The sequence below is a fragment of the Triturus cristatus genome, chromosome 3_2 (assembly GCF_964204655.1).
Source record: "Triturus cristatus chromosome 3_2, aTriCri1.1, whole genome shotgun sequence".
NCBI classification, from domain to species: domain Eukaryota; kingdom Metazoa; phylum Chordata; class Amphibia; order Caudata; family Salamandridae; genus Triturus; species Triturus cristatus.
Genome location: NC_140584.1, coordinates 653,447,615 through 653,468,223, shown reverse-complemented (window position 1 = coordinate 653,468,223; position 20,609 = coordinate 653,447,615). Strand labels below are relative to the sequence as shown.

General features: G+C 45.0%; 1 protein-coding gene across 1 annotated transcript in view; it reads left to right on the top strand.

Annotated features, from left to right (window-relative positions):
• Nucleotides 1-20,609, top strand: part of UNC80 (unc-80 subunit of NALCN channel complex) — a 3,271,126-nt gene that overhangs the window by 2,004,818 nt on the left and 1,245,699 nt on the right. The window contains exon 41 of the mRNA XM_085648598.1: nt 19,119-19,208. Within this exon, the coding sequence (XP_085504724.1) occupies nt 19,119-19,208 (90 nt within the window). The remainder of the gene's footprint in view (nt 1-19,118; nt 19,209-20,609) is intronic.

The following is a 20,609-nucleotide window of genomic DNA, read 5'->3' as shown; positions in this document are numbered from 1 at the left end:
GCACTTCACATTCCATTCCGGGCCAAATCATTCCCTCTCCCGCCTAGATTATATATTGACGCCACTACAGCACGACATGGTGATATGAGAGGCCTTACACCTGGCGCGTGGTATCTCCGACCATCCGCCCGTCTGGACGCACATCACACTGAGTGGGGGCCAAGAGGGCTGTGTGGTGCCGATCAATGCCTGGCATCTTAAAAACGAGGATCTCAGGAAAAAACTGACCCGCTCCATAACTCACTACTTCGAGCACAACGTCGGATCTGTGGGCTCCGCAGTAACTCTGTGGGAAGCTTTTAAAACAGTACTTAGGGGTGAGGCCTTATCTGCCATCTAGGGCAACCGTAAGGAAAGGGTGGCACAGTTACACTCGGTTGAATCGGACCTCCGGGCGCTGGAGGCGGTGACTTGTGCGGATCGGGAACCGGAGGTGCAGCATCGGCTGCGACTCAAAACGGCGGAGTACAAGGAGCTGGTCACGCAGGCTGCTCAAACGGTGGCGATGCACAAGACGGGCAGGATCTACGACCAAGGCGACAAAGCAGGCAAACTTATAGCTTGGCTCGAGAAAAAACAGAGGGCCCAAAAAGTGGTGCCGGAAATACAAACGGCTTCAGGGGCACTGGTTACGGAGCCCCGGGAGATCACCGCGGAGTTTGCACGGCACTTCCAACAGGTATACAGTAGGGGGTCGGACCGTCCTGAGGAGGACTCTGACGCCCTCCTGACAGATATCCGTATGCAATGCCTCTCGGAGATCGACAGGGAGGCCCTTCAGGCCCCGCTAACGGCAGCCGAACTAGAGCGTGCGATAGTTGACCTTCGCCCGGGGAAAGCCCTTGGACCCAATGGTCTCCCGATCGAGCTTTACAAGCTAAAACCTGATGCCCTTAGTGGCCACCTCCAACGCGTGTTCGTAGAGAGCAGGGATACAGGACTGCTGCCGCGCGACCAACGCATTGCAACTATAGTGGCTATCCCGAAGGAGGGGAAGCCGAGAGAGTTATGCTCCTCATACAGACCGCTCTCTCTGCTCAACGCTGAGCCCAAAATTTTGGCAAAAACTCTTGCCAATAGGCTGCACTCGGTACTGCCCGGATTGGTCCATCCGGACCAGTCAGGCTTCATGCTGCATCGAAATACGGCTCTCAACATACGACGCCTGAATGGGGTACTGGGAAGGTGCCACACGATGCGGGAGGACACGGTGGTGGTATCGCTTGATGCCACCATGGCCTTTGACACCATTGAATGGCCCTATATGATGGCGGTGCTCCGTAAATTGGGCTTCGGCCCCAACTTTATGGCTTGGGTTCGTCTTCTTTATTCGGAGCCCCTGGCCCAAGTGGTGGTAAATAACAAGGTTTCGGAGGTCTTCGCCCTTGAGAGGGGAACCAGACAGGGCTGCCCGCTCTAACCCCTCCTATTTGCGCTCTCGCTGGAGCCTCTTGCGGCCTGGATAAGGCAAGATGTTTACCTCACAGGCAAACACTGGGTGGACGGGTGGGAGGACAACATCTCCCTGTATGCCGATGATATCCTCTTCTACTTATCCCAGCCTCGTAGGTCTATTGTTGTAGCCATGGATATACTTACGAGTTTCGGGAAAAATTCGGGGTTCCGCATCAACTGGGTCAAGTCCCTCATTTATGTCCTCCAGGGCAGCCCCCCGTGCTTCCCAGCAACTGCCCACTTACCTTTGCAAAGGGCGGATTCCGCTACCTGGGAGTCTTTGTCTCAGTGGACAGGACACTCACATACGAAAAGAATCTAATGCCGCCCTTGCGACGGCTCCAACGGGATTCCGAGATCTGGCAGAAGCTTCCGTTGTCCTTGCTGGGCCGTGCGGCCCTATTCAAGATGATGGCCCTGCCTCGGTTTCTCTACGCCCTCCAAAATTATCCAGATCTAGTGCCTAATTCTTATTTCGTTGCTGTTGAGGCGGCGCAGCGGACCCTACTCTGGGCGGGCACCCCGCGGATAGCATTGAATAAGCTAACACTAGGATGGTATGATGGAGGGATCGCCCTCCCGGACATCCGTAAGTACTATTGGGCCGCCCATTTGTCGGCAATCAACCAAGGGACGTACAGGGACGGAAATGACCCCGGCTACGGGATGGACAGATGGTTACTTCCCGGTGGGAATTACGAAGTCGCACTCTATTCTAAACCTGGGAAACATCAGCTCACTGGGCCGACCAAACAGTCGGTACAAATATGGCACGCGGCGCATAGGCAGCTGGGTTGGTCCAACACTCAGACAATGGCCACCCCACTGTGGGCGTCGGAGAGACTGGGCAGCCTAGGTCATACGAAGGGATTCCGTAGTTGGGACCTTATTGGTATCTCACAGGTCAAGGACCTATGGGGGCCCGAGGGGGTTAGATCCTTTGCTTACCTGCAGGACACATACGATTTAGCGCATACTGAATATTTCAGATATCTGCAGGTCAGGCACTCCCTTCAGGCTAACATTCCTCCAGCGACTAAGCCCCCACAGGCCTCCCCTCTTGAGGATAGGCTACTCGACGGATACATGCCCGAGCACGCCATTTCACTTACAAATAAGAAACTGATTAATAATCCGCCTGACCCTCTCGGCTCCCTTAAAGAGAAATGGATGGCTGACGGACTGGAGATTGATGACGAGGAGTGGGTGGAGGCGCTGGCTTCCCCGAGGGAGGAGGCAATTTCGGCCAGACTACGGCTCATTCATTAAGGTGCTACATAGAGTGTATATTTCATGCACGAGACTGCAGGCGGTGGGACGGGGGGGAAGGGCTCTGTCGGCGGGGCTGTGGTATAGCTGGCTCGTTCTTCCACATACTGTGGGAGTGCCGAGTGTGCAGAAGTACTGGAGGCGCGTGGTGTCTTGCATGCAGGAGGTATGGGAGGTGGACATACGCCTAGAGGCAAAAAGATGCCTCCTGAACATTTGGGAACCCACAGACTTACCTGCGAGAGGGAAACTCTGGGTCACACTTGGACAAACAGTGGCAAAAAGAAACATAGCCCGCCTTTGGGGTGCACCCGCTCCGCCGAAACTGACAGATTGGCAAAGAGACATGGATTGGTGTATGTTGCAGGAAAAGACTGTTTACACGGCGCTGGGGTGCCCCCGTAAGTGGGGGGAGGTGTGGTCGAAGTGGAATGAATACAGAGGGGAAGTATGTGAGCCCCCGCAGGCCCGCCGATCCGACATGGAGAATATGGACTAAGAATTCTCTGCCTTCAGGGTGTTAAGTAAGATTCATTGCTTTCTACTGTCCGTGTGTGTACCGGGGACACAGCGACGCATATGCCTAATGTTGACCATACTGTTTGTTTGTATTTTGCAAATAAAAAAGATTTATAAAAAAAAAAAAAAAAACTTAGGGCCAATAAGGAATATTGATGTGGCCATTGACATTTTGGATGTATTGCAACCACTAAACTGTATATCTCTGTATCTGTTGCAAAATGGCTGCCATTGTAAACACGGACTGTAGGGGGATTGCCAAACTGAAGTGCTTCTTCTATGTTTATTATTTATATATGCACATTTTTGCAAAGTTAAAATATTGTGTGAGCATTGGTGTCTAAACGCGTAGCGGTTTTGAGGAAAATAAAAGAGCTGATCTCTGGAAAAAAAAAAGAAAAAAAAAAAAAGAAACATATCTTGGAACATCAAAGGGCAAAAACCAATCTGGATTTTAGTTATCCCGTGGCCATTCCTTTTTATAACACACACAATAGTGAAAATAGACTTGATTTTTTGGGGAATAGATCATATCATAAAAGTGATACAGGCAGGCGACAGAGAACAACAGCTACGCATCATCGAATCACAATATATAATTGACCTACATACTAGAATGCCTTTTGGCACGATTAGGGAGGAGCAATTGGCAACACATATAGGAGTTTAATTGCCTGTCTTTCTGGTAACCTATTTATCACTAATATTGTGCTATGAGCTTTCAATGAGATTTTGAATTGAGCTTTTATATGTTGTTGTTTTTTTCTTGCAATTTATTGTTTAAGGACACTCAAATAACATCACACTGAATTAAGATCTGAATCTGATATTAGGGAACACTTGCCAAAGCATTTTGACAAATTCATTGGGGCACTTGCCTGGTAGTGGGATTCAATAAACAGTGGTTTTACAAAGGTAAATTAATATCCATGACATCTATTGGGTCATTTGTCCAATATTAGATACATCTAATTTTGGTTTATCATGAAGGAACTCCAATCTATATGAGAAGATCATAATTTATCTTATTTCCTAAATATAAATAGACATGGATAGGAGAGTACTAATCAGATATACTGTCTTAAGATCGTATAAATTGTGGTTATAATTTTGTCACTTTATGCACATTTATAGGATGAAACAAATGTTTTGTTGGTTACCCATGACCCCATCAATTAAAAATCTAATGGATGTTTTACATGAATGTTGAAAGTAACAGCCAATAGGGTTAAATGTAGAGTCTTTCTACTCTATCCAGTATCGTCCAAAGTGAAAGCAATTTTGCTTTTCAATGCAAATTAATTAGAATATGCAGATGGGTTTTTCAATAATTATTCAACTAAGAATCATGTTGAGATAAATTGTAGAAACTGCAATTATTACGAGACTTACAATGTTTTTCAATTTTTTTCTATGTCCATAATGATGTTATACGTATTTATTGGGCACATTATTGGGTCTGATACGCTTTCTTGACAAAGGCCGTTCCGGCCGTAATGCATTGTTTTGAACTAATAAACACTTGTGTATGGAACTGGTGAGCCGCTTTCCTTCATCAAGTTGGTCGGGATCTTGTGTGAAAATATTTATATATATATATTATCTACTGGCGGTCGCCAGTAGATAGTTATAGTTAGGACCGTGTTTCCATAGGAAATCCGCAACATTCTATTTGGAATAACTTTGGCGCCGATTGACGAATCCTCGCGAAATATTCAAAATAGGTGGGGCGCTCCGCTCCGCTCCTTCCCTGAAAGTCTCGGGGGGGATTCGTCAAGCGGGGGCTGAAAAAAAGGGGGGGTCCCAAAACGCGTTTTCCCCATGCATTTTTCCATAGGACCTTTAGTCCAAGCTACAGCCCGAACGGCTGAACAGAATTACTTGAAATTTGGCAGAGAGGTAGTCCTCAGGTCAGGGATGTGCCTTTTGCAGGTCTGGTGTAAATCTGTTCAGTATTTCCTGAGAAAATAGCATTTAAAAGCATATATATATCTATAAGCGCGCTCCGTGCGCGTACGGTACAACTTACCGTACGCGCACGCTGACGTGTGCGAGCGCGATTCTGATTGGTTGTTAGATCTTAGTAAACATTCGAATCGGTCGAAACCAGGAAGTTTCGGCCGCCATTTTGTCTCTCGCAGTCTGAGGGGGTGAAAAACAAAGGTGGTGAACGTGAAAAGGGGGCAGGGTGGACAGTTCCTGACCCCCTAGCCTTTGTCAGGGGGTCCCGGAAGGACGCCCAAGGGCCAAAATTTCCTTAAATTTTTTTTTGCGAAAAATCGCGGAGTACGCGTAGCGTGCGTGTACGGTAGAAACGGAAAAATTCCGCGAGCTGCGTAAGGTGGGCGCGCGGTGCGTGAAGCGCACCATGCGGTCACAGCGCGCGCACGGTGCGCGAAGCGCACCGTGCGCGTACGGTACGCGCACTGTGAAAACCCTTAAAATAAATAAATAAATAAATAACTTTGCATTTAAAAAACCGTACAAATTCACTGAAAAAACCATAGGTTTCACACACGTTATAGTTAGGAATTAGCATTTAAAAAACCTTGCAAATTCACTTAAAAAACCATAGGTTTCACACATGTTATAGTTAGCTGGACATTTCACTCGTGAAAAACCATTGAAATTCCCCCGTTATAGTTAGTGCAGGCAACTATAACTCACGCGACCGCAATCCTCTGCTGATGACGTCAGATATTACATCACTGATGACATATGTGTCTTTCTGAAAAAAAAATATTTGTAATATATGTATAGCTAAAAATTAATGGAAGAAGACATGGGTAAATAAGTGTCTAAATACAGTGATGTAATATCTGACGTCATCAGCAGAGGATTGCGGTCGCGTGAGTTATAGTTGCCTGCACTAACTATAACGGGGGAATTTCAATGGTTTTTCACGAGTGAAATGTCCAGCTAACTATAACATGTGTGAAACCTATGGTTTTTTTAAGTGAATTTGCAAGGTTTTTTAAATGCTAATTCCTAACTATAACGTGTGTGAAACCTATGGTTTTTTCAGTGAATATATATATACATATAGCCAGGTTGATCGTGAGGAAGGAATCAGGCATTCCGAAACGCGTAGATCTTGCCTAAACAGCCCGTTATTGTGAAGGATTCAAAATAAAAAGTGCAAATAGGAAAAGAATACGAGAGTTCGTCCCGTTTTTATCTCTCCGGCTGGAGGGATTGTGTGTGCATATGGAGCGGCGAGGTTCTGTCGCAGGGAAACGAACCCGCAAGGAGCGCTGCATGTCCCGGAAAAGGTGAACCAAAGGAAAGGATATATATATATATAGAGAGAGAGAGAGAGAGAGAGAGAGAGAGAGAGAGAGAGAGAGAGAGAGAGAGAGAGAGAGAGAGAGAGAGAGAGAGAAATGCAAAGTGAAATCCAAAACCCCTAACTTCCACCAGGTAACAGAGGAGATATATTTCAGGAACCTGTGGCAGAAGACCTGAGAGACATCATTATTAAGGAGAAGAAATGTATGAATCAAAAAGCACGCCAATATGAAAACAGATGACTCGTTGGCATTCACAGATTTACGAATGGATGAGAATATCATTATTAAACCATCCGATAAAGGTGGGAACACTATTGTAATGGATGGCCGTAAATAGCATCAAGAGGTCAGGAGACAACTGGGTGACTTTACCAACTATGAAAGGCTAAAGAAAAGTTCCACCAATCATATTATGTTGATAATCCATACCAAATAACAGACATGGCATGATCAAAGACTACTTGATGACCGCGAACTACAATATCTGAAGGTCACTGTCCCAACTTTTTACGTACCTCCGAAAGTGCACAAAAGTCTGGTATATCCCCCAGGACGCCCTATCGTGAGTTTGTGTGGTTCCATGTTGGAGAACACCTTCAGGTTTGTGGATATCTTCCTGTTTCCATATGTAGTGAATCAACAATCCTACATATGTGACTCAATGGACTTTCTCAACCTCATTGATGGAATTCCCTGGAAATCAGGAATCCTTATGGCAACGGCGGACGTGGTTTCACTCTATACCTCGATTGTCCACAGTGATAGTCTTATGGCATGTGAATACTTCATGAGGTCTCGCTCTTTGAGTTTACTTAGCCACACACAAATGCTTTTGGAGATGATTTCTTTCTGTCTCAACAATAATGTTTTTATTTTTGATTTTTTTACAAACAAAAGCAGGTAACAGCCATGGGCATTTCATTCGCCGCAACGTATGCAAATCTAATGATGGGATTTTGGGAGGCAGAATGTTTGTGGTTAGAAGACAACATAATACATTTTGAATATATCGATGACCTATTTTTGATATGGGAGGGAGAAAGAAAATAGACTGAAAGAATTTTTATCATCTTTGAATAATAACTCTTTGAATTTACAATTTGCCCATACAAGTAGTAAGAGTTCAATAGATTATCTAGATATACAAATGTACATCGAAAATAGAAAGATATGTACCACCTTATTTTGTAAACTCACTGCGTGTAATAGCAAACAGTCCTCATCTTAGAACTCTCAAGTGGAGTACACCATACAGGGAAATTTTGTAAGCCAGTAGAAACTGCTGTGAAGACACGGAATATGAAGAACAGGTAAATGAAATGTACAACAGAATCAGGCGACGAGGATATCCAATAACTGAATTGGAAGATACATGGATGAGAGCAAATAAACAAAAGAGAGAAAATCTGTTGATGCCTTAAAAATACTCGAAAATTACAGATCCAAATAGGGAAGTAACTGGATTCATTACTGATTTCAATGTCAATGAGGCATCAAACAAGCAATAGGAAATCACTGGAAGATGCTCAGAAAAGATGAAGAACTCAAGCATCTAACATCTGAATATATCAATATCACATATAGAAAGGTACCATCAATGGGAGATCTGCTAACTCAAAGCTACTTCACAAAAAAGAGGTGCACATAAAGGAAATTGGGTAATGAATAGTGGCTTCTTCAAGTGCCAGAAATGCAAGGCGTGCTGCCAATGGGCGAAATAGGGTGGACATCGGAACCCTACAAGGCACGAAAAAGAAGATCAAAGAAAGGATCTTATGTGAAACCACACATGTAGTGTATGTCTTAGAATGTGGATGTTGTTAACAATAAATCGGCAGCACAGTCAACAAGTTAAAGCTGCGCATACGACAACATATAAGAGCAATAGTGAATAAAGACTTTTCATATGTGATGGCTAAACACATTTGGAAAGACCATTGAGGCACTTTGGAGAATAACTTTTCATTTTCTGGCATAGAACATATCCCGATCAAGTTCAGAGGATGAGATCGCAAAGCAGCTTTGAGAAGGGCAGAATCGCAATGGATTATCATGATTGGAACTGAAATTCCATGGGGTCTCAATGCAGATGCTGAGTTATATGCATATCAGTGATGCTTTGGGACAGTAGGCAACTGATAGGAGCCTTCAAATAATTGCTGACAGGGCTAGATGTTATGAGAATATTTGTATTAGAATTTTAACATTTGTCATCATTTTTTATAGAGGTTGAGATCAAGATGTATTTATATTTGGGTTGTGCAATTTGAGGATAAGCACTTTTGCACTTTAATATCTGTGCAATGTCAAGGTAAAAACTCATCACTTTAATACATGTGCTATGGAAGGATAAGCACTTTGCACTTTATAATTCATCATTCTTTACAGATGCTGAGATCTAGATGTACTTGTATTTGGGTGGTGCAATATGAGGATAAGTACTTTTGCACTTTAATATCTGTTTCAGGGTAAAAACTCAGCATTTTAATATAAGTGCAATGTAAGGAAAATAACTTTGTACTTTATAATCTATATATGTACTATAGCACATTCGTTCGTAGTTTGCACATTTAAGGTTAGGAGCTATGATCCAAGTGATGATATATATGTACAAGAATGTTTCTGTTACCACTACTGCAATCATAGCCGTGATAAAGCAAGTGGGATGGATAAGACGCACATGTCAGTTCAGGGGCTTAGAACTTCACTATGTCTTTCCGATCAGATCTGCTTCATGTTATCAAATTGCACCTTCAAACTTGTGCAATCTGGGACAAGCACGTCGCATTTTAACAATTTGCAAATATTATGACTATATATTGATGCTGTCTGCGTAATTTGCACATCTGATAGAGACTACTAGCCGCAGATTCCTTAACGTAGAATTATCCCCGGGCGTGAGACTGGATCCTGAATTTTTTTTGCCACACCATCTCTGCGCGCCGGGGGCAGCACCACGTGACCTGACGTCGTCCACGGACATGACGTCAGCAAGGTCACATAAGTCCCACCCTGGCGTGCTGACGTCAGTTTCCTTCTTTTCCGCGTGCAACATGGATCCGGAGTGAGTTCCCTTGACCTGTTTTCAGGCCTCTTTTAACGCCTTTGCGTTGGGAACAGTGTGCAATGCCTTCGGGTTTCAAGACATGTGCTTCTTGTGCACGTCAGATGTTGGCGACGGACCCTCACTCCATTTGTATGTGGTGTTTGGGCAAGCACCATGATTCTACGGATTGCGACGCTTGTCAGCATCTCAAGCCGAAGTCCCGGCGGGAGCGCTGGATGAAATTGCTTTCGGCCCGCTTTTCCAGATCGGTCTCGTCACAGCGTCCATCCGCTACCTCGGAAGGGTCCAGAAGCTGCCGATTCCGGCTGCGGCATCGTCCTTCACCGAGGCCCCACGGGCGTCGCTCGCCCACCAGTAAGTTCTGCAGCTTGCCACCGAGGCCCTGTCCTCATTCTGCAGAGGGCGTGGGTTCCTCTCAGGACGTGCGCCCTCGCCCGTCGCCTCCCTATCCGCCGTTTCCTGGCATTGGGGCGACAAGGGCCCAAATGAAGGCCTACGCTACGTCTCTGTAGGCTTCTTTGGGCCCCCTCCTCTTCCTGAGACGTCCGCGGAGCCCTCGCCATGCGCGGAGCCTTGTGCGGGCTACGAGTTCGGCTTCAGGTTTTGGAGGTGTGGTGTCGTCAAGGTGCGGCCCTAAGGGGTTCCCCTCTTCGTCCCACGGTGTCCCTGCCGTGCCACAAAACACCGCAGGGTTCCCTGTGGTGTCGCAGGAGGAAACCGGGGCTCACGGCTCATCCCCGAGTCCCCCTCGGTCCTCTGGGCAGGCGGCTGTCTTACCGGAGGCCGATTCGACGCCTGTCGGGCGCCGACGGCTTTCCTCCGCGGGTGGAGGCCAGAACCCGGGTGCCTCCCGAGTCCCTCTCGGTCCTCTGTGCAGGCGTTTATTGGCAGCTTCGGCTCCGACCCCGCCCCTTCTCCGATGAGGCACGTGGTGGTGGAAGTCGACTCCGCACCCCTGGTGGACACTTCGCCGCCGATAGAGGACACACCGGTGCCTGTGGCGGACTCCCCGGCGCCGTCCCGACATCGGATCATCGACTCTTCTCCGGATGTTCCATCCTCTCCGGAGGATTGTCATCTCCTTGTCTCCTCTTCACCGGAGACTAGACGCCACATCGTTGCCTTTTCCCCGGCGGCTTCCAGGTCGTGTTCTACACTGTCTCCGCGTCCACAGCCCCGGACCCGCTCTTCCGCACCTTGCAGTTGATTGCCTCTGGAGACCCCTCAGGCCCTTCACTCATCCATGGGTCTTCCATCCTACAGGGGCTGGCCATTTCTGCCGCCAGCAGGGCACGGGGACGGGTGGCTTAGTTTGCAGCCTACGCCCACGGAAGAGTTGCTCTCCCCTCCACGACCCCCTACGGAGGCGAGTGTAGCCTTTGTCCGGCCATCTCCACGGCCACCGGCATTTTGCAATTGGGCAACCCGGTCGCTCCGCTCCCAACGGACCACTTGTTGGAGGTTCTCCACCAGGGCTCTGGTGGAGGGGAGCCGCTTCTTCCATTTGAAGCTTTGCTCCACAACTCTCTTCTGGGGGCGTCCTGCTACTGGGGATCCGGTGCCTCAGCCACTCCTTCACCGCCATTGTCCTGCCCCGCACGATCCAGTCTGCCTTTTTTCCCACCCATCTGCCCAGGGCCCTGTCCTGCAGACTGCTTTTCCTTCCTTGCCTTCGGTGTTGCGCCCTCCGTCATGGGAGGCCCGGTGGTTGGACTCCTGGGGGCGTAACATTTTCGCTTCCACTAGTGCTGCTCTGCGCGCGCTCAACACACTTTGTGTGTTGGTCAGGGCTACCTCCGACCTGTAGGATTCCGCTAAGTCCCTTCTGTCTCACACATCCACGAAGGTGCCCGCGCTGATCTGCGGCACCATGTGCTGGATGGTAGAATATTCGGGAGCGTCTTGTTGACCTGCCTTTTGATGGGATTTTATTTATTTAACACCCATGCGGACTCCGCTAGTCAATGACTCCTTGTGGGGTTCCGTCCCCCTCCGTAAGGTTCGGCTTGTCGGTCCTCAGGTGTCTTATGGGAGGCGTTTATCCCACCTTTCTCTTTGGGGCCTAGTGTTTCAGTTGGCCCGTCTGTGTGCTGTGTGTGGCTTGGTATGCTTTCAGGGTCCTTAAGTTGGCCCTTCTGTACTTTTGGCTGCTGGTACAGCCCTTCAGCTTTTGTGGTGAGTGATTTTTGGCTGTTAGTGAAGCCGTATAGGTCCTCAGGATGGACCTTCTGTGTATTTTTTGGCTGATTGGTAAGCCGCCTGTGGTGATATCCACAGGTCTTTTATGTTCTTGACCTCTGCTGCGGTTTCCCTAAGAGGTTTTCCCCTGTTTTGTTTGGTGACATGTCATACCCTAGGTGGGGTACTTGTAGGCTATTGTATAGCTCTGTCCTAAGCTGGGCGGGTGGGGATACCTTCTCGGGTTTCTCGCGTTTCTTGGCATCACTGTATACCGCTTGGTGCGGTCCTTTTTATTCCACCTTAGTGCAGCTTGCGCTGCTCCAGGTTCTGTCCTGCTCAGTCTCCAATGATGTTTCTATCCTTCTTCTGCAGGGCTTGCCTGTCGTACATTTTACCCTTTGTTCCTGTGGGATATCTGCTTCTGTGCGTTTTGCCTTCCATCTTCAGCCTCTGGATCGCCAGACCGACTTTTGTCATGCCGTCTACGGCGTCGTGTCTTGGTGTTTCCACCTTATTATCCGATATTTCGGCCTGGCTCTCTGCCTTGTGTTCCAGGGGGGCTCAGATATTCCTGGTGTTCTCCTGTGTTCTGGTTGATGTCTTTAGGTCTGTATTACATATTTCTCGCTTCCCGGGGCTGCTTTTTGGGGGGTTCTTCTCCTCTTTATATTCTGGCTGGTCCCACTTCTCTTCATGGGCCGGGTTGTGCCACTGGGACGGTCCTTCTCTGGGGCTTGTTCTGGGGTTCCCTTGCCTCTGTCTTCATCTTGCACTCGGCTTGTTCTGGGCACACTAATTAATAGTATTTACCAGCTGCCTGCTGCTCACGCTTGGTCGTTATGGTCTACCTCGGCGTGTACCCGTGTGCTCCTGTCCCTTGCTTTGCTGGGGCTTGGTGCGGCTGTGTCTTTCTTCTCACGTATACGCTTATCGGCTGTGGGGCCGTTCCTGCATTGTCCCCTGCCTCGGGGCTGATGCCCGTTCAGCTGTCCCCTTCGCTGTGTGTGTTCTCCTGAGGTGAGCTCTGCCTCCGTTCCAGCTCTTCTCCTTGGATTTTGTGGGTGATTCTTTTCTTCCTTTGGTACTCTCTTGGTGCCGTCTGTCCCTCCGAGTTTTCTGGCAGGCGCCCTTTGCCCCTCGGGTAGGCTTGTGGTTCCCTTCTCCTAGTTCTTGCTTCCTTCTGCTTGGTGGGGGCTGGGCAGTCCTTCCTGTCCCCATGACACATCCACTGTTGGGGCCTTGTGTCCTTCCAAGCTGGTGCGGTTGTCTCGCAGACCCTCCTCCCCTCTGGGCATGGCTAGGGTATCTATTCTACGTTAAGGAATCTGCGGCTAGTAGTCTCTGTCAGATGTACAAGTTACTTACCTTTGGTAACGATGTATCTGGTAGAGACGATTCTAGCTTGGTCTTCAGCACTCGCCTCCCTCCAGGTGGCTTTGTCTTCTACGGGTGCCCTCTTTCCCTTCCTCCCTGGCAGGATGCTTTGTTTTGTTTATTTGTTCCACTCCTTCCTTTCTGGTAATTGGACGGTAGGTTCATGTGTATTTCTGCATCCCTACACCCTGGTTATTCCAGTGTGGGGCCTACTCATAATCTTCCTTTTTTCATTGATTGGGGTTTCTGACTCCTCTGCAGACCTCTGGCTCTTTACAGGGGATGCGACACTCCTTGATGGTGTTGTCTTGGGGTAATTGTCGTTCCTCATCTGTTGCGGGCTTGTTGCCCTTCACTGTTATAGGTTGTGGTTGAAGCCTTTCTGTCATCTGCCGCGACATTTTTCACGTGTGTTTCTGCCTCCAGGGAGGATATCGCCTTCGCTTTGCAGGGTTGTTTCTCAGAGCGGTGCTCTGCTCTTTCCCTTCCATGACTTTCAGTAACATAGTGCTTAGCACTGTCCCTAATGGTGCTGTTCCTCACCATTCGCTTCTTCCCTTTCTGTTTCACTGATTTTTTCGCTCACTGTTCCCGTACTCTCACAGTTTTGTTTGTGAAGGCTCTGCGTTGTGGCGCGGAAAAGTTCTCAGAAGGAAACTGCCGTCAGCGCGCCGGGGTGGGACTTATGTGACCTCGCTGACGTCACGTCCGCGGACGACATCAGGGCGGGGTCACGTGGTGCCGCCCCCGGCGCGCAGAGATGCTGAGGCAAAGATTTTTCACAAATATGATGTTTGCCATAAATGTGTCCAGTTATGTGCTTTACAGTTATGACTTCAAATCAGAAATGTAGAAATTAAGAACTTATTTAGGTAGCATTTGTTTGTCTTTCCCCTTTAAGACAATTATATATATATATATATTTTTTGTTAGGTGATGGGATAGAGGGCTGCTGTCCCTTTAAAAGTGACACTCTTTGCACTAACTTCATGACCCATTTGAAGGCTACGGCCGAAACGCGTAGATCTGTTTGGTGATGCACATGCACTTCAGCACTTTGCTGTGATAAGGATAATAATAGAAAAAAGAAAAAAAGCTCAATAAAATTACTCACCATTTTTAAAAGTTCTCCGGGATCCTCACGCATGAACGGGACTATTCAGTGCTTATGACTTTGATGAGGATTCTCCTGCAAGAGAACTAGGATTATAGGTAAGCAACTTTTCCTTGTCAATTATGCGATCTGTTAAGATACTGAATACACCTAAGATGTATAGGATAGTTGAAATTTTTTAAGAAGACAAATCTCTGTAATCCTAAAAAAAAAAAACATCAATGTTAGACATGTTAATGAGACGGGATTCAAAATAAAGAAAATCTTAAAGCATTGTTTGTTATGTATTCAGTCTGTGTTGACTGAAAATTCTTTCTTAGCATAGAAGGCCAGGAAAACCATTCACCCGCAGGGCCATTATATAATTTAGTGATGCTTAAGCATAACCATGTCCACTGAGGGCTCCGTCCCACAGAACTGAGCTAGGAGGGATATGATGCTACAAATTGATTTTGCTATACAGTTTTTGCACTTAAGGATTGCTGTTCTGCTTACCTCCACCATCTGTGGTCTTCAAACATTGGCCAGCCACCACATCACAGAACAGTGCCACACCAAAAGGCATCCCTTTACCCTTTTAGGTCACTACCTTGTCTGAATGCCGCACTGCAAACACACTGTACCTTCAGTGGGCAAATGTGAGTTGCACAGCAACTCCAGGAATTCTGTTGACTATAATCATGAAGTAGAATGCATCACTGAATGACAACACATTGTTGGGGTTGAAGGAAGCCTTTGTAGTTAGTGGACTAAGGTGATCCCATGTACTAAGGACCTCTTGAAAGAGCATTGAATAAAGTCAGTGGGGAGCCAAAAAGTCCCTTATTATCTGCATGAGATCAGAGGTTGCCATGAAATGGTTTATCATATCTCTAACACTGTTCTTGGCAAGAACAAATCATGAGAGCTAGAACATGAACATTGAAAAAGGACATACCAATATAAGAAGAGTATTGGTGTCCAACATGTTCTACTCAGTTCTAGGAAAAAGTAGGTAATCTAATACATGAACATCTGGGCTCTCCTGCTGCCAAGCATTCTCCAAAAATATACATCTGATATATTTCAAGGAATGATAGCTCATGGATGTTTCAAGTCTATATTTGCATACTTTTTCATTAAAATCTCCCATATTATATTTATTAAATGAAAGACATCTGAAAAGTTTTTTATCTTCATCTGGTTCAAAGTTTAAAATGAGAGATTAAGACTCAGAGAGAAGGGTGTCTTAACTTTATGCACTACGTATTCTTTAGAAACTTTTCCACCATGACAACATAATGCCTTGTTGCCTTTTTTATCTTTGACATGGCAAGATTAATACAGGCTTGTTTTCAAATGGATGCCACATCCAATAATAATTATAGAAGGATGCTATCCTGACCACCATGACATGTTTTAATCTCCATTTGCCTCTTAACACAGTGCTCTGCATCTGTTGAGGAGGAGCAATATGTATATAGGCAACATTATTGGAATAGCCTGAATAGAAATTCAAAGAATGCATTTGTGTCCTAGGGACCAGATGTGCTAAGATTTTTTTTGGCCACAAATGCCCCAGTTCTCTAATTTGGAACCTTTCCAATTGCAAAATATCTTTTGGTTGCGTACCAACCCCATGTAGCGATTCTGTAAACATGTTACTGAAATACAATTTGAGTTTGCAAGTACATACAAATCACTATTTGCAAGGGGTGTGTCTAGGTCGCTCCTTCTAAATAGCAATTTGGAATTGGATGTATTAATGTTTTGTGACTGAAATCCGGTTGAAAAACAGTAATATTTTACCGATAACACAAAGGGGTTCATTGCCAATTCACAAATGGAAGGGGTCCCTGTGGAAACCTTCCCCTTTATGAATGTTGCCAAAAATATTTTTTAGGAGTACTAAATGGTCCACGGAACCAATGCTCAGTCCTAAAAAATTTTTTGACTGAATGGCCTAATGTGCTGGTTTTCCAACAATTTCTATTTTTCTGGTTAAAGTATAGCCATGACAAAGAATCCTACAAGTTGTTACTTAAAGTGCTGTATAAAGAAATACAAACTCAGCAAAGACTTATCTATCTCCCTATGCACAGTAGATCTGTAAATCCAGAATTAATTTTTTCTGGCTTGCACAAGTTTCTTTGTACTCAATTTGCCCCCGTTTGATCACAATTGATTCAAAAAGTAGATTGGACTGCCCATTTGGTTTATCATTTACATCATCTTCCTAATGCGGAGGCTTTGAAGGGGTTATTATTTAAGGTTGAGATTAAATTAGCTCAGCAGATCTAATGAGATTATCCTTCATCATTAGTTCACCTTCAGCAATTCAAGTTGTATAAAATCTTTATAAATAGCATATATTTTGTCTTAATTTACTATCTTAAACATCGTTTACACATTAATGATAGTTGACAATCAGCCACGAAAAGGTTTCTGATCTTCAGCCATTCTTGCAATCATCCCAAGAATTTTTGCCAGTTGCCATGTCCAAACTAACTGCAGCTCCAATAGCTTCATCAAAATACGAATTTGTTTTTTTTTTTATGCCCACTTGTTTCAACGTATTCAGGGCCAATAAGTCATCATAAATTCATTTGCAGAGTCCTCCCACCCCGACAGACCATGCTCAGGAACCTCGGCATCATCCTCGACTCCTTCCTCAAAATGACCCGCCAGATCAACGCCGTCGCCTCAACCAGCTTCAACTGCCTCCGCATCCTCCGAAAGACCTTCAAATGGATCCCCCCCGAACACAGAAAAACGTCACCCACACACTCATAACCAGCAGACTGGACTACGGAAACGCCCTCTACGCTGGCATCAAAAGGACCCTACTTCACAAGCTCCAAACCATCCAAAATGCCGCGGCCAGACTCGTCCTCGGGACCCCCCTGGCACAAACACTTGACTCAACACCATCGATACCTACACTGGCTTCCCGTCGAGAAGAGAATAACTTTCAAGCTTCTCACCCACACCTACAAATCCCTCCACAACATCAGACCCAAATACCTCAACGAGAGAGTCTTCTTCTACGCACCCAAACTAAATCTCCGATCCACCGACCTCGCCTTAGCAGAAACCCCCCGCATCTGCAGAAACAGAGCAGGAGGAACGGCCTTCTCCTACACCGCAGCCAAAACCTGAAATTAGCTCTCAGTCAGCATCAGACACTCCCCGAACCTGCACGCCTTCAGGAAGGTCCTTAAAACCTGGCTCTTAGACAGAGCTGGAGCTGTCCACCCCCTCACCCCCGCGCCTTGAGACCCTCACGTGTGAGTATCGCGCTCTATAAACCCCCTGATTGATTGATTTATTGATACTATCTGTTTGTTTTCTTGTCTTTAAAATATATTTATTTACATAAGATTCAGCAACATTATAAGCCACTCTTTAATGATCCATAGCCAGTGTAGATTATTCATTAGCAGTAAAACCCAGTTTTCAGCACCATTAAAACATTCATGTTCCATTCTTTCCAGCTATGAAAACGTTTAGCCTTCTCAAAAATAGAAAAATAAATTAATTTCAAGTACATAGTGATGATGAATTTAAAGTCAGTTAAGTCTTGTATTCTTCATAGAAAGGCCGACAGTTGAATAATTTAGTTTACTGGGATAGGATGGCTCAGAGGTTCATAAATTAGAAGGTGCCCAAGTCTTGAATTAAGAACAAAACATTAAGTGACATGTAGTTGCAATCTTACCGAAAAAGTGAACATTGTGTTTGCTTCACACACAAATTTAGGAAAGCGTGCACCTATTTATTTTAGAAGCAAAATGTCTTGAGCTGAGTATGGGAAATAATACTGACTCATTGGATCAAACTAAAAAATGTGTCTGAGATATCTAATCACAAAGATGATCTTCTTTAAATATAAAAACAACACTAAAAGCATGTGTACAGACAGCTGGATACCAACGTTTATGTGTTGTTTTTGAGAATATAAAAAAACACAGCACAGTTCTAGTACTTGAGGATCAATAATATGCGCACAAGTACACCTGTCTAAGACTAGATAACCGAATAGAATGTTGCGAGTTCTGGTCCCATGAACTGGCCACTACCACATACCAGTTATGTTTCCAACTAATCCTATGGTGGTATGTAAACAAGTGAGATCCTCTTCTCTTAGGAAGGAAGGACAAGGTTGATTTTCACCAATGCTTATCCTAAACTTGTCCTTGATAGTGGGTAAATGGCTAAAACCCTGGATATTGACAGGAAAGCCTTTGGATTTAATCAGTGGATTTCTAAGGCCCTCGGTATAGCTCCTAAAAAAATCATTAAGGCTGCTCGCTTTAAACCTAATCCACCTTGGTGTTAAGATAGCCTAACTCCCTTGAAAAAGGCTTGTAAATCGTAGAGAGGCACTTTAACGTTATTAATGAGGATACACAGAAATGCAGAGGTGAAATATAAAGCAGCTATAGCATGCTTGGATTATCATGAAGAGAGATTACCAATGCTGTTTGCCCTGCCAAAGTAAAGTATATATTTGCTGTAGGACTATTGCTACATTTAAATAGCTTTGGATTCTGAGCACCTTTGAACTTTCAAAAGTATTGAGGGAACTGGGTACTAGTGATTGGTAAGATGGTTAAGATATTTCGATCCGAGGCACATCTTCTGCCTATATGTGAAGAATCATCAAATCTTTTTGTCACTCAGGCAGCACTGGCTAGATTTGACATTGTCACATTTGGCATCTTTAATGGTATTTAATGTTCTTATTCATCGTAAGGCAGCACTGTATCAATGAGAGAAGAGGTGGCACCCTCTAACTGTTCAAGGTTGATGTGTTTAATAAATGTGTATATATCTTCTAACAGTTTGCTTTATGCTTGCCTCTTCTCAGGAATGCCTGGAGTTTTTTAACATTGCGGAATCCCAGTCTGCCCAGTACTTTTTGATGGATAAACGATGGAATCTTATTCATTACAACAAGGTAAGATTAACCTGTAAATGTATGTATTGCATATCTAAAATGTATCCCACTTTAACTATACACTTTGCCAATATGCTTTCAAGTCCATATCTTACCTCCATTGTCAAATACTTTATCTGTTTAGAAAGCTTCATGCATGTCTCATGAATTGTCTAACTATCCTTGCATTTATGTGTGTGAATTAATGGAACACAAAAACTGCGAAACCATATTGGAGGAAATCAAATCATAGAGAATATATTTTAAGGAAACGCTATTTTAAGGAAATGCAAAAAAATCAAAACTTAAAGGAAACATTTTAAAGGAAAGATCATTATAAGGAAAAATCGAAAATTTCATCAAACTTGGGTGTAGTTTAGTACTTTAGGTTTTTGGGTTCAGGGATTGGCAATGTTCAGGGAGATGAGAGGTTTTTAGGGGTCAGGATTATTTGAAGTTTAGGCATAGATAGGGGTGTTTAGGGTTCAGAGATTGGTGGAGTGTAGGGGTGATGATGGGTTTTTAGGGTTCACGGGTGAGTGGCGTTGAGGTGTGTGAGTTGTTTTTAGGTTTCAGGATTGGTTGAAGTGTTAGAATGTTGAAGGGTTCTTTGGTTCATGGATGTGCGGATTTTAGGGCTGGTGAGGGTTTTTAAGGTACAATTATAGGTTGCGGCTGGGGTGGTGAAGAGTTTTTAGGGTACAGGATGATGTGGAGTTTATGCTGGTGAGGGGTTTTAAGGATTCAGGAATGGGTTGAGTTTAGATGTAGAAAGGGGTTTTCAGGGTTCAGGGATGAGTAGTTTAGGGTGATGAGAAGTTCTTGTAGGTCATTAGGGGTGGTGAATGGCGGTTGTTTCAGGGCGATTACTTTTTCTGGGGGATCAGAGATGGGTGAAGTTAGGGAAAGTGAGTGATTTTAGGGTTAAGGGATGATGAATTATTGGGGTAGAAAGGGCTTTTAGGCTTCAGGGATGAGTGTGGTTTTGGTGTGGTGAGGAGTTTTAGAGGGCAGGGATTGATTGTATTTAGGGGTTGTGTGGGGTCAGTGTTGGATGGTGCTTAAGAGTGGTGATGGGTCAGCAAATTTAAAGCATCCATAATAATTGTTTGACAGTGTAAAAGATAAATATATGAAATAATGTCCCCTGAAGTAAAGCACCAAAATGAATATCTCAGACAAAACTGTTTCTCAAAGCAAGACCATTGCATTTACACTTAGAAAAATGAGCATTCAAAAGCCAGTTTCAACCAAAAAGACAGTCTAATAATTGGTTTCTACAAAATGGTAAATGCCATTCATTCTGAAAATGTCTATTAATCAGTTTAGATGAAATGGTTTCTCAATAATGTTGTTCCAATAAATCATTTTTCGATTAAATCACATACAACCACCTTGCATAGGCCTAAACAATCTATTTTT